The sequence below is a fragment of the Mesoplodon bidens genome (genome assembly GCF_964165515.1).
Source record: "Mesoplodon bidens genome assembly, chromosome: 1".
NCBI lineage: Eukaryota > Metazoa > Chordata > Mammalia > Artiodactyla > Ziphiidae > Mesoplodon > Mesoplodon bidens.
The window spans coordinates 138,877,519-138,891,188 of NC_138176.1; the positions used below are offsets into that span (position 1 = coordinate 138,877,519).

Below are 13,670 nucleotides of genomic sequence, written 5' to 3' on the forward strand. Positions count from 1 at the left end.
TGGCCCCATTGCCATCTTCTTGCCCAATGAGGAGAATCTGTGGTGTTCAGGAGTTCAGTCCATAGCATTGATGAATGGCAGGAGTGAAATTTGACATATTAGAGTGGGAAGCGACTAAGTGGAAGGACTGCTATAGGCAAAAGTTGGACTTAGAAGCTCTGAAAGAGTGAACCTTCAACAGGTGGTTTTTCATTTGTTTTTGTTTGTTGTTTTTGGTACTCCAGTCTTTTATGAAGTGGGGGTCTCATTCTAGATAGAGGTGACCATTGTAGTAAATGTGCTGTGTCACCCATACCAAACCATTTCTTCTGATATCTCATCTTCCAGGGTTTTTGCCACTCTAGTTCTCCATACATTTTTGTTCCATAAACAGCCAGCTTTTATGCTCATGAATATTGTCATGAACCCACGGATATCAGTGATAAAGTTTCAGCTATAGTCATAACAGATTTCTCCTTTATAGACATAGGCACACAATTAGAAACCTTGCTTTTTTGCCTCTTAGATTGCTATATCACTTGTCTTGGAGAGGTACTCCATGTTGAGCTCAAGAAATATTTATTCATATGACTTTATTTGATAACTTATTTATGGGGTATTTCAGAATTATAAAATGAACTCTACTAGCAATATGGCTTTGGCAAGATCACTTAACATGTGTTTTCTTGTTTGCAAAACGCAGTTAATAGTTTCAACTTTGTTGTTGTCACCACGTTGTTTTAAGAGTCACAATAGCTTAGGCAAGCTTGCAGTTTACTCTGAAGTTTTGTGCTGATGTAAGGCAGTAGTATTTTTTAATTTAATTAAATTTATTTATTTATTTATTTATTTATTCTTGGCTGCATTGGGTCTTTGTTGCTGCGCGCAAGCTTTCTCTAGTTGTGGTGAGCGGGGGCTACTCTTCGTTGCAGTGCATGGGCTTCTCATTGCGGTGGCTTCTCTTGTTGCGGAGCATGGGCTCTAGGCATGCGGGCTTCAGTAGTTGTGGCTCGCGGGCTCTAGAGCACAGGCTCGGTAGTTGTGGTGCACGGGCTCAGTTGCTCTGTGGCATGTGGGATCTTCCCAGACCAGGGATCGAACCCGTGTGCCCTGCATTGGCAGGTGGATTCTTAACCACTGTGCCACCAGGGAAACCCTGCAGTAGTATTATTAATGGCACTCTCTTCATTATTTTTACCACTCCCAGAAGAGGGAACACTGATAAATTGTATGTTTTTCCAGGGAGAGTCACTCCGGGACAGCTCATGTCCTATATTCATCTCTTCAAGAACAACCTCAAAGCTCTAGGGAATCACTGTGGGCTTCTACAGCTTGGGCTGGCCACTGTTCAAACTCTGAAACACCCGCAGACTGCCAAGTGGGACAACTTTCTGGCTTTTGAAAGGCTCCTTCTACAGGTATGTTGCTCTAGGAGCTTCTTGGGATATTAATAATTAAAGTTTTTAATTCCAGGGAAAAATGTTGATGTTTATTATAATCTTAGTAACAAATCATATTGTTGACATATGCCCTATATCATATTCTCTAAGTGCCCCCAATTTAAAATTCAAGTAACAGTTTTTTTCTATATCTACTTTTTTTTTTTTTTTGACAGTAACGTCTTTGGCTTCTCATTCAGTACTTAGAATGTTTTTTGAGTATTTGACTAAACTTTGAAGATCTCTTTTCAGTTTTATGCCATTTGGACCTTTCTTGATCTTCATGGCATCTTTATTTAATCCTTGCTACTTTTCCTGTAGAATATTGCTACTGTTTACATTTCTTCTGACACTACTTTCTAATCCTTAAACAACATATAGCATGTGGCTTAAAATGATGCTTATAATAGACGAAAGGGAGGCAAACTTCATTTGTAATTTTCTTTTTTTTTAAGTATTAGCCTATCTATCTATCTATCTATCTATCTATCTATCTATCTATCTATCTATCTATTTATTTGGATGCTCCGGGACTTAGTTGTGGCACATGGGATCTTCCTTGCCACCTGCGGGATCTTTAGTTGTGGCGTGCAGGATCTTTTTTTAGTTGCAGCATGCGGGATCTTAGTTGCGGCATGTGGGATCTAGTTTCCTGACCAGGGATCGAACCGGGGCCCCCTGCGTTGGGAGAGTGGAGTCGTAACCCCTGGACCACCAGGGAAGTCCTCATTTGTAATTTTCATGAAGAGAGATGTATGTGGAGTATGACCTTTTCACTATTGATAAAATATTTTCATGGGAAGCTTTTAAAAAGATGTATTTTTAAAAATTATAAAGTATTTCAAACACATAAAATAATATGACAAATATTTATGTACCTTACACATAGATTCAATATAATTTACTAGTTTTTTATGTTTACTTTATATCCTTTTTCATTAAAGAAATAAAACTAGACATAAAGTTGAAGCATCTCTGATACTGTACCCTTTTCCTGCTCTGATTCTCCTTTTTCCTTTCCCAGGGGTAATCACAAGCTTGATTCCTTGTTTCTATATGTTTATTAAATGTTTATTTTTCCATGAATAATACAGAGTATTATGCTATGGGTTTTACTTTTTATGTAAATGATATCACATTATAAGTATCCCTAAACAACCTGCTTTTCCCTCTCAGCATTCTGTTTTAAGATAATACAAATTGACATGTATAGATTTAATTGTATAAATATTCAATTTATGGAATCCATATTGATGTATAATTAGACTGTTCCATATTTGTGTGTGTGTGTGTGTGTGTGTGGTTAGAAAGAATGAGATGAATATCCTGGAACTTGTCTGCTGGTCCACATGTGAGAGAGTGTCTCTAGGGCATATACCTTGGAGAGGATTGTTATTTTGCTGACCATGCATATTGTTGAGTTTACTAAATATCACCAAACTGATCATCAGAGACTTTGAGCTAGTTGACCCTTCTGCTAGGACTGAATGACAGTTTGTTTCCTAGCATAGTGTCCAGCACTCAGTATTATCAAATTTAAACATTTTTAAATAATGGATCAATACTATCTTTGTATAAATTTGCATTTCTCTGACAACTGATGAGGCTGAGCACCTTCTGTAGTACTTATTAGCTATTCAGTTTTCCTCTTCTATCAATTGCTCATTTTTATACTTATTTATCTATTTAGGTAACAGAAAAAAATGTTTTATGTCATGCAAATACTTCTCTCAGACTGTGTTTGGCTTTTAAATTTAATTCCTATATGTTTTATTGTACAGAATTTTTGCATTTGATGTACTCTAGTTAATGAATATTATCTTTTATGGTTTATTCTTATTTATGTTTTATATTAGAAATCTTTTTGTACCCCTAATTTCTAAATATATTGTTCAGTATTTTCCACTAAAAATTAATTTTTGTTTTTGACATTTGAATTTTTATTTATTTATTTAACATCATCTTTATTGGAGTATAATTGCTTTACAATGGTGTGTTAGTTTCTGCTTTATAATAAAGTGAATCAGCCATACATATACATATATCCCCATATCTCCTCCCTCTTGCATCTCCCTCCCACCCTCCCTGACATTTGAATTTTTAATCCAGCTGGAATTTATCTTTGTTTATGATATTATTGGGATCTCATTTTCTTTTCTTCCATATGGATAGCCTATTCTCCCCACACCATTTATGAAATATTCCATTGTGCTGTAGATTACTTACCTAACAGTCATTTCCCTCTTTCTCATGTTGGCAGAACACCAGTTTTGTTCCAGTGTCCACTCTTTTCCCACATGATTCAGGCAAATCCTGATTGGTCTCAGACTATACTAATATTCTCATCTCCCCACCTAATGATTGGTTTAGCAGTTCTAGCCTAAGAGAGGCAAAGCGAAGTTTGCTGGAGGTGCTTCTAAGAAAGATTTTCTTTTGCCCTTGTAGAAAAATACATAATGAAGAAACAAGCTCCTTTTTCTTGATATATGTTTGTGACACTTTGAGTATTTTGTAATAATGAAGGGAGCTCACTGAGATCCTGAAAAAGATAAACAGAACCTAAATTCTTAAAGATGACTTTGAGTCTTACCTCAGAATATCTTGTTTTGTGAGATGATGATTCTTCTCATTGTTTAAGCCATTTTAGTTGGTTTTCTGTTATTTGGAACCAAAAGATATTCATCCTTTTCTCAATGATACATGATACACTAAGATCTCATATAAAAATATTATTAATATTTGTTTTTCTATTTCTTGCTGTGATTCATTGGTTGTCCTGTATTTCCTCTGCAGGCAATAATATTGTCTGCGAATAATGGCAGTTTTGTTACTTCCTTTCCACACTTCATACCACTTTCTTTTTTAGTGCACTGACCAGGCATACTAGAACCCTACTCAACAGAGGCAATGAAAATAGGCATTTTCATCTTATTCCTGACTTTAAAGACAATGTTCTAAAATTTTACCATTAAATATTATGTTTTGTTTTGTTTTTAATCAGGCTAGGGAAGTTCCTTCTTAATCTTATTTTGCTGAATTGTTGTTGTTATTGCTGTTTTTATCCTGCCTGAGTGTTGAATTTCACTTAATACAGATTCTGAAATTTTTTAGATGAATATATATATATGGTTTTTCTCCCATAATCTGTTAATGTGGTGAATTGTATTTGTAGTTTTTTAAATAATCATTACAGCATTCCTGGGATAAGTTTAACTTGATCCTACACACACACACACACACATACACACACACACACGCTGCTAGATTTCGTTTACTAATATTTCATTTATGCATTTGCATTTATGCTTGTAGGTGAGATTACCTTATAATTTTTCTTCATTGTGCTGATGTTGTCCAGTTTCACAACAAAGCTTACAGTAGTTAGGTAAAATCAGAGTGAGTTTCATTTTTTGTATTCAGAGCTATTTGTATAAGAAAGGAATTTTCAGTTGCTTAAAAGTGAAATATGCCTAAATTTAGAATCATGTGGACCTGCTGTGTTGTTGTTAGACTTAGATTTGTACTTCCAATTTGATTACTTAAGTGTTTATAGATCTATTTAATTCTGTTTTTTCTTGAGATTATTTTGGTAGTTTATATTCATTTAAATCCATTCATCTATATTTTCAAATTGGCATAAATTTATTTATAGAATTCTTTTAAAATTTTTAAATCTCCTTTGAATATATAGTTGTAATTCCTTTTTTCAATACCTGGTATTTGTATTGCAAAATTAACTCTCCTTTTGATTTTGGTTCGTATTAGCAGAATTTTATTAGTCATTCCAAAGAATCAGCTTTAGTTTTTTTATTTTGATATACTCATTTGTGCTGTTTTATTTTTCATTAATTTCTGTTTTTATCTTATTTCCTTTCTTCTGTATTCTTTGGTTTTACTCTGTTGTTCTTTTTTTAACTTCCTATTTTCAAATAATGTATTTAAGATTATGAATTTCCCTCTAAATACTGCTGTAGCTTAGTCCAAAAGTTTGACTGTCTTTGTTTTTATTCAGTTCTAAATATTTCACAATTTCTATTATGATTTTCCCTTTGATTTATTTATTATTTAGATTGCATGATATATTTTTTTAACATTTTAATTAATTTATTTATTTTTGGCTATGTTGGGTCTTCGTTTCTGTGCGAGGGCTTTCTCTAGTTGTGGCAAGCGGGGGCCACTCTTCATTGCGGTGTGCGGGCCTCTTACTATCGCGGCCTCTCTTGTTGCGGAGCACCGGCTCCAGACGTGCAGGCTCAGTTGTTGTGGCTCACGGGCCTAGGTGCTCCGTGGCATGTGGGATCCTCGCAGACCAGGGCTTGAACCTGTGTCCCCTGCATTAGCAGGCAGATTCTCAACCACTGTGCCACCAGGGAAATCCCACGTGATATTTTTTAAGTTTATAAATATATGAGGTATTTTAAAAAAACTTATTTTTACTTGATTATTAGATTGTGGTCAGAGAATGTGTTTTGAATGATATAATCTCCTTATTTATGTGACTTCCTTTGTATGTGATTCATTTCTCTAAATGGTCCACATATACTCAAAAAGAATGTTTATTCTCTAATTGTTTTATGTAGTATTCCATAAATGTCTCTTAGCTTATAGTAATCATATATAATATATATTAAAATATATATTATTATAATATAAATAATTCAAATAAATATAAATGATTCAAAGATATATATATATATTTTTTTTTTTTTTTGCGGTATGCAGGCCTCTCACTGTTGTGGCCTCTCCCGTTGTGGAGCACAGGCTCCAGACGTGCAGGTTCAGCGGCCATGGCTCATGGGCCCAGCCGCTCCGCGGCATGTGGGATCCTTCCGCACCGGGGCACAAACCCGTGTCCCCTGCATCGGCAGGCGGACTCTCAACCACTGCGCCACCAGGGAAGCCCCAAAGATACATTTAAAAAAAATTCTTATCTCCTTACTTACTAGCTTCTGACAGAAGTGTTTTCAAATTTCCCACTATGATTGTGGATTTATCAATTATTCCTTATATTTTTTCTGTAACTGTATCTATATCACCTTTATCTATATCTACTTATTAAAAACCAGGTCACAATTCTAATGTAATACCATAGGGTTCATTCTAGTTTTCTCCCTTTCCTTATCTATAAATCCCTTCTGTAGGTAACCAGTCTTCCATTAGCACTGCTGCCCCTCTCACAGGTGCCTTCCTCCCCTCACCTGGGCTTGTCTTCCTGCTCCAGGCTATGGCCAGGCCCACAAGGATGTTCTCTTTTACTTCACACAAAGGTGCCCCTATTGAAACCTCTCCACGTGAATGCCCTTTGTACCTCACTCAGGCTCTGACCTCTAGTGCTGTGCTGCCTGGCCTCCACCTCTTGTATGGGTGCCCTCCTCACCCCTCTCAGGCTCCAGGACCCCACACCAAGCCCCGCTGCTGCTCCCATGGCACAGATGCCCTCTTCCCTCTGTAGGCTTGGACATCCTGTGCCAGAATATTGCCATTTCCACTCCCGTTTGCATGTTCTCACCTCCCTGCTCAGGCTCTGACACTCTATTTTGGGAGATTGCTGTCCCCCAACCTTCCCATGGATGCTTGTCTCACCTCCTTTGGTTCTGACAACATGTGTAGGGCTGCTGCTTCATTCCCCTCCCTTCTCTGCCCACCCCACTCCCTCACAGAGATTCCCTCCTCACCTCACAGGGGCCTTGGTCGCCATTTAGACACACCCCTCATCTTGCTCAGGTTCTGAAACCCTGCACTGGGTCTTCACTGTCGCCAGCCTCTGTGAGTTTCTCTTCTGCCACTTTGGGTTCCAACAACCCCTGCTTAGCTCTGCCACCCACTATGCGAAGATGCCCTCCTCACCCTCTTTTGATGCTGACCCCCTGCACTGGGATGCCCTTGCTTCCTGCCATGCACTCCCTTGGGCTCTGGCAACATGCTCTAGGCCACTGCTACAACCTCTCTCCCTCCTCCTGCCCTGCTGCCAGGACCTCTTCACCCCTGCCCACCACTGACACCCTGCAAGGTGAATCTCTAGCACCAAAATCTAACAAGAGTGTTTCAAAACAAGGCACAGCAGTTTTCTCCCAAGAATGATAATCCTTCAACTCACCAGAGATTTCTGAAGAAACATGACACAGTATTAATTCTATGGCATCTTATATTTATAATTAATTTTTGGAATCCCTTTCCATGTTAGACTGCCTCAGATGTGACCACGGTACTTAGTGTGCTTCTCTCAGCAAGTGGAGAAGGAATAAAAAGACAGGGAAAAAGAAGTAACATTTAAAATGCTAAAACCCCACTTTTATCATAATTGCACATTACCCTGACCAGCACTGTGTTCTCAGTCATTTCTGGGTCCTTATAAGTTAGTGTTTTTGCACAGGCGAACTTATACACCAGCCATAGCAATTGCTCTTTGTTTAATGAACAGGCTTATTTTATCTAGTATACACTCATCCATTATTGTAATGAGTCATAATATATGCTGAGCTGCCCTATTTACAGACTTCGGTATGAAAGTAGAACATCTGAGTTTATTTCGAGCGTGAGGACAATGTCTAGCTTTTTCCTAAGGGCTTAAGAGTCACCTAATGCAAATCTCAGCCAACACTGAGAGCTGTTTATTTCTTTGGAGACTCATTTCCACCACTCTCTCCCCAGCCTCCATCACTGAACCTCAGTGTTGACTTCATGGCCTAAGTAACTCCGTAGACAGCCTTGGTAAAGAAAAAGAAATTGGTCTTGGAAATGTATAATTAAACACAGGTTACTGCATTCCTTTTACTCACTGCCATCTCTTGGCTCAGTGGTTCTGGCGATTTAATGACTAGTCAGCAAGAGATCTGGGTACTCTTCATAAGACTTATGTTTGACTCAGGCCCTGGAATATGACAGAAAGATAATACTGTGTGCTCAAAAGAGAAACTTTTTTGATTATTATTGGGAAAAATCTAATAATTATTTGCAGTGAATGTTTTTAAAAACCAAAGAGGATAAAGCGTCTTCTCAATTCCTTTTTCTCTCCATTTTCATCAAGGTCCAATATCACAATCTGTGTTTTAGGCATTCAGTACATATGTGCTAATTAACAAGTAATTCTGTTTCTATTTCAAGTTAAAAAATGTAGAAACGAAGTTGAACCTGAACGTGGCTGCATCTATGATTCTATTAATGAGTGTATTCACTTGTAAAAGTAGCTTTTCTTTTCTTTTCTTTTCTTTTTTTTTGCTGTACGCGGGCCTCTCAGTGTTGTGGCCTCTCCCGCTGAGGAGCACAGGCTCCGGACGCACAGGCTCAGCGGCCATGGCTCACGGGCCCAGCCGTTCTGTGGCATGTGAGATCTTCCCGGACCAGGACACGAACCCATGTCCCCTGCATCGGCAGGCGGACTCTCAACCACTGCGCCACCAGGGAAGCCCTGCTTTTCTTTTAATCAAAGGACGGATTTACTTAATTTTGTGGTAGCCTTTGAAGAATTCTTTTTTTATTACTATAAAAAAAAAAGAAAGTTTGATTTAGCTTCCTCATCTAAATGGGAATAAAGTGCCTACATCATCGTGTTATTGTCAGGATTAGATGAGATTACATATGTATATCACTAAGTACAGTGCTTGACATATAGTAAATGCTCAATAAATAGTAGTCATTATTTATTCTTTTAGCTGAGCCAAAAATATTGCAAATGCCAGTTTACTTTATGCAAGTAATAGTTTTAATATATTCTCACCTAGATTTTGTTTTTCTAAATTAAAATTTACTGAGGAAGAATGAGACTGTTACGTAGAAAACTGTTACTGTCTTTTTTACTTACTATTTGATGATGTTCAACAGTATTTTTCTTAAATCCAGATTTAAATCTCATTGTTTCTACATTGTATATCTGATGTTTTTATGCTAATTGTTTCAAAGAAAAACTTTTATTGACCATAATTTATTGGTGGTTATAAAACGATAGCTAACTATGTAGTAGAGGAAGCAGCTGTGTTTATACTTTCTAAAAAACATACTTTATAAATATATATGTAGTATCTATCGCCAGTTATTTTTTTAGGTAGAATTTATATTTCTAAATAAAAAAATACAACTTGGAAAATTACTTTTTAAAATTTTTTTAAAAATTTTTTGGCTGCATTGGGTCTTTGTTGCTGTGAACAGGCTTTCTCTAGTTGCGGCGAGCAGGGGCTCCTTGTCATTGTGGTGCGTGGGCGTCTCATTGTGGTAGCTTTGCTTGTTGCAGAGCACAGGCCCTAGCCATGCAGATTTCAGTAGTTGCAGCACACGGGCTCAGTAGTTGCGGCACACAGGCCCTAGAGCGCACAGGCTTCAGTAGTTGTGGTGCACAGGCTTAGTTGCTCTGCGGCATGTGGGATCTTCCCAGACCAGGGATTGAACCCGTGTCCCCTGCATTGGCAGGCGGATTCTTAACCACTGTGCCACCAGGGAAGTCCAGAAAATGACGTTTAAATAAAATATAAATGATTTATAGAGCCACTCACGATTTTCCAGGTAAACGTTGCTTTACTTTTAAATGTTATCTGTCTTTGCAATGAAAAGTCGGCATAGCATTTTATCAGTTGCCAAAGCAGTTTTTAATAGGTAGAATTAGTTTTCTTTATGAGATACTAAATTTCAGAGTATCTCTTCTGTACAGATCAAGTTTAACTAAACTAAATGACAGTATGTCTGCTTGTTCTGTAGCAAATTGGTGGGTTTTACCTTCTCAGTCCTCTAGAGCTTCTATTAGGTCCCAAGCCAGACAGCTAGTCCTGGAAATGTAATGGCTCAATTAGGTCTGTTCCTGACTTCACCAACAACCTGGGAGGTCCTGATTTGTCACTTGCAAAAGTGCTGGTGATATTATTTGGATGAAGAGTGAGGGAAGAGGCAAAAAAAGGTGATCCCTAAAGTCAGACCTGAGTGTTGTTTACAGTTACGGAGATTTTTCATAGGATTTTTGCTGAGAAGGAAAATTGTGGAGCATGTTAAAAGAAAATCTCTTGTTTCTTTACGCTCTACTCTTAACATTTCCGACACCAAATGTGTAGGGGTTTTTCCCACACCAAGCAATCTTCTAACCCACTACTGGGTGTCACACCCACTGGGTATCCTGTAATTCAATTATGACTAACTAAATGGAGTTAGCACAGACCCCGCAGGTTATGGGCTAAGTCCCACAAGACTGCCCCCCACTTTAGACATCAGTTGCAAGTCTGGGCCTCTCATACTTCTGACCAACCTGCTGTCAATCAGGGTTCCCACGACCCCCTCTTTGGGTTCCATAATTTGCCATAATGGCTCACAAAACTCAGGGAAACATTTATATTTTTATTTATTTATTGTCCAACACTTTATTTTTATTTTTTAAACATCTTTATTGGAGTATCATTGCTTTACCATGTTGTGTTAGTTTCTGATGTATAAGAAAGTGAATCAGCTATACATATACATATATCCCCATATCCCCTCCCTCTTGTGTCTCTGTCCCTCCCACCCTCCCTATCCCACCCTTCTAGGTGGTCACAGAGCACCGAGCTGATCTCCCTGTGCTATGCGGCTGCTTCCCACTAGCTATCTATTTTACATTTGGTAGTGTATATATGTCCATGCCCTCTCTCACTTCGTCCCAGCTTACCCTTCCCGAAACATTTATTTAAGTTTCAGCTTATTAGAACTCGGGTGAGGTCTGAAAGTGTCCTAAGAGCAGGAACTTCTGTTCCCATGGAGTTGGGGTGTCCCACCCTCCCAGCACATGGATGTGTTTACCAGCCCCAAAGCTCTCTAAACTCTATACTTTAGGGATTTTTATGGAGGCTTCATCTCGTAGACATGATTAATTATTAACTCAGTCTCTAGCCCTTCTCCCATTCCTGGAGAATGGGGCGGGGGTGGGGGGTGGGTGGGTGAAACTGAAAGTCCAAGCTTCTATTCTTGGCTTGGTCTTTCTGGTGACCAGTCCCTATCCAGGAGCTACCCAGGAACCCACCAAGAATCACCTCATTAGAACAAAAGATGCCCCTATCATCCAGGAAATTCCAAGGGATTTAGGAGTTCTGTGTACCAGGAATCAGGGTCCAAGACCAAATATTAGAACAAAAGATGCTCCTAGCACCCCTGTTGCTCAGGAAAATACAAGGTTTTTAGGAGCTATGTGCCAGGAACTGGGGACAGAGACCAAATATATGTTTCTTACTATTTCACAGTGGTTTTCACAGTATTACATCAAATTTACTGCAAAGGCCATTTATCAGAGGAGAACATCCCCCAGCCCACCACCGATTTCCACCAACAGAGGTTTTCCTAGGCACACTCTTGGTCTGTCACTGACCCTTTATTCCCTCCTCTCTTACAGAGAGGGGTGTTATCCGGTTGGCAAGTTCGGGACAAATGAATGGGCTGAACTCTGTCTTTTCTCCTCTTGGGAGGGGCCCTGCGTGTGGAGAGCACTGTGGGGCTCAGCACTTTCAGAATCAGAATCTGCCCTCATTGGCTGGCAGCCTGTTCTTTCTCCAACCTTCTTATTCTTTATAGCAAGCTGGCAGCAGCTTGTTTTGAATGAAATGTCTTAAATATTTTTGGAAAAAGGTTAAATGGGAATTTATCAGTTGCCTCTTTGGACATTTGTATTAAACAGTTGTATACAAAGAGAGGTAGGAATGAACCTAATACAGAAGAAAACTTCTTTTTGATTGAGCTGAAAATAGTTAAAGTCATTTTCCATTCTGAAAAGAAAAGGGGCAGCTTTGGCTTGAAGAAACTACCATTTCTTATTGATTCTAAAATATCCATTTTTTCCCATTTTCACATTTCTGAAACTGGGGTGCATCTTGGAATCAATGGCATTTCTCACTGTAAGTGCAGTATTTTTTTCTCTTGCTGGGGTACATAAAATAATGGTGTGTGTTATAATCAGTTGTGTCTTCCAGTCAATGAAATGGGGTTTTGAAAGTAGGAAGTGGATGAAAATTTCCCCAGATCTTGGGTCTGACTTAGTATTTTCCTGACTGTTCTGTTGCCATTGTGTTAAAATAGTGGCATTTGAGTGGCATATTGCGTTCACCAGCCATGAGTATGATAAAAGATTTGTCACTTGGGATATTCATCTCACTGGAGCACCTTTCATAAGTTAAGAAGGTGGTCTTTCTTTTAGGCAATTTTGTGACTATTAGACTATGCTGTGAATACATCATGATAATTTAAGTAATTAAATTTTGAATTTTAATTTTTGAATTTTCCCCTAAACTTCCCTAGGACCAAGGAATACATGCTTTGGGGATGATCTCTTAGGCTGGCGCTATTAAGTCTTAGGTTAAGATTTTTATGAGTGGATTCTCGGTAGCTTAAGAATGTGTTGACTTAACTTGGGTCCCTATAGTGAAATATAAGTTGTGTAATATTTAAAATATAATACTAATTTACGATACTAACGTACAAATATTTAATTATTAAATTTGCTTATTTTTTTACCTGTTTTGTATATAACTCATTTTGATTAAAAATGTATAAGGCATTTTATGTACAACTGCTGATTTCTCATTTGGAACTAAAATTTAGTTAGAACAATATAACTGAAATTAGTTAACTTTATTTAAGAAATATATACACCCAGAAGCACTATTTAGAACAAGTGAAAAAAAAATAATTTTTGAATACAAAGGCTATACTTGTCTCTCAACTTCTCTACCCATTTGCTTTGTTTATCTTCTTTTCTTTATGATGGCCCTAGGGCCTCTTTCTTCCGGGTTTTGGAGTGTTCCACATTATTCCTAGCTGTTAAGTATTAATAATTCCAGTAGTAGAGTTATAGATCTCCCCTTCCTGAGGTTGAACACACACACACACACACACACACACACACACATACACACATACACACATTCTTTCTTCCTCTCCCATGTGTAGCAGGCCTAAATAAAGAAAACTAGAGCTAAAGCAACTTGATTCTGACAAATAGGGAAACTTGGGGCTTTAACAGTTGTTAATCCCTCTTATTAGAATGTTCTTTTCCAGTTCTTCTCATGGCTGGTCAGATCAAAACTGAAATGCCATCTCCTCAGGGAAGCCTTCCCTGAATAGCTTTCCTCATCACTTTGTTTTATATTTGCTTTTCATTTGCTGACGTTATTTTGTTTACATAGTCATTGTCTCCCTCTGCTAGATTATAAGACAGTTGAAACTGGGGACCTTGTTGACCTGATTCACGAGTATGTCCCAGAATACAGAATCTTCATTTTCACACTTAGAGTAGCAGGCTTTACTGCCTGC

General features: G+C 38.1%; 1 protein-coding gene and 1 long non-coding RNA gene across 3 annotated transcripts in view; one reads left to right on the forward strand and one right to left on the reverse strand.

The window, feature by feature from the left end:
- Positions 1 to 13,670, reverse strand: part of LOC308626953 — a 786,846-nt gene that overhangs the window by 301,835 nt on the left and 471,341 nt on the right. The gene's annotated exons all lie outside the window — the stretch shown is intronic.
- SCFD2 (sec1 family domain containing 2) overlaps positions 1 to 13,670 on the forward strand; it is a 394,906-nt gene that overhangs the window by 67,007 nt on the left and 314,229 nt on the right. For both annotated transcript variants that reach the window (XM_081252367.1, XM_081252366.1), the window contains exon 4: positions 1,222 to 1,397. In XM_081252367.1, coding sequence (XP_081108493.1) covers positions 1,222 to 1,397 — 176 coding nt within the window. The remainder of the gene's footprint in view (positions 1 to 1,221; positions 1,398 to 13,670) is intronic.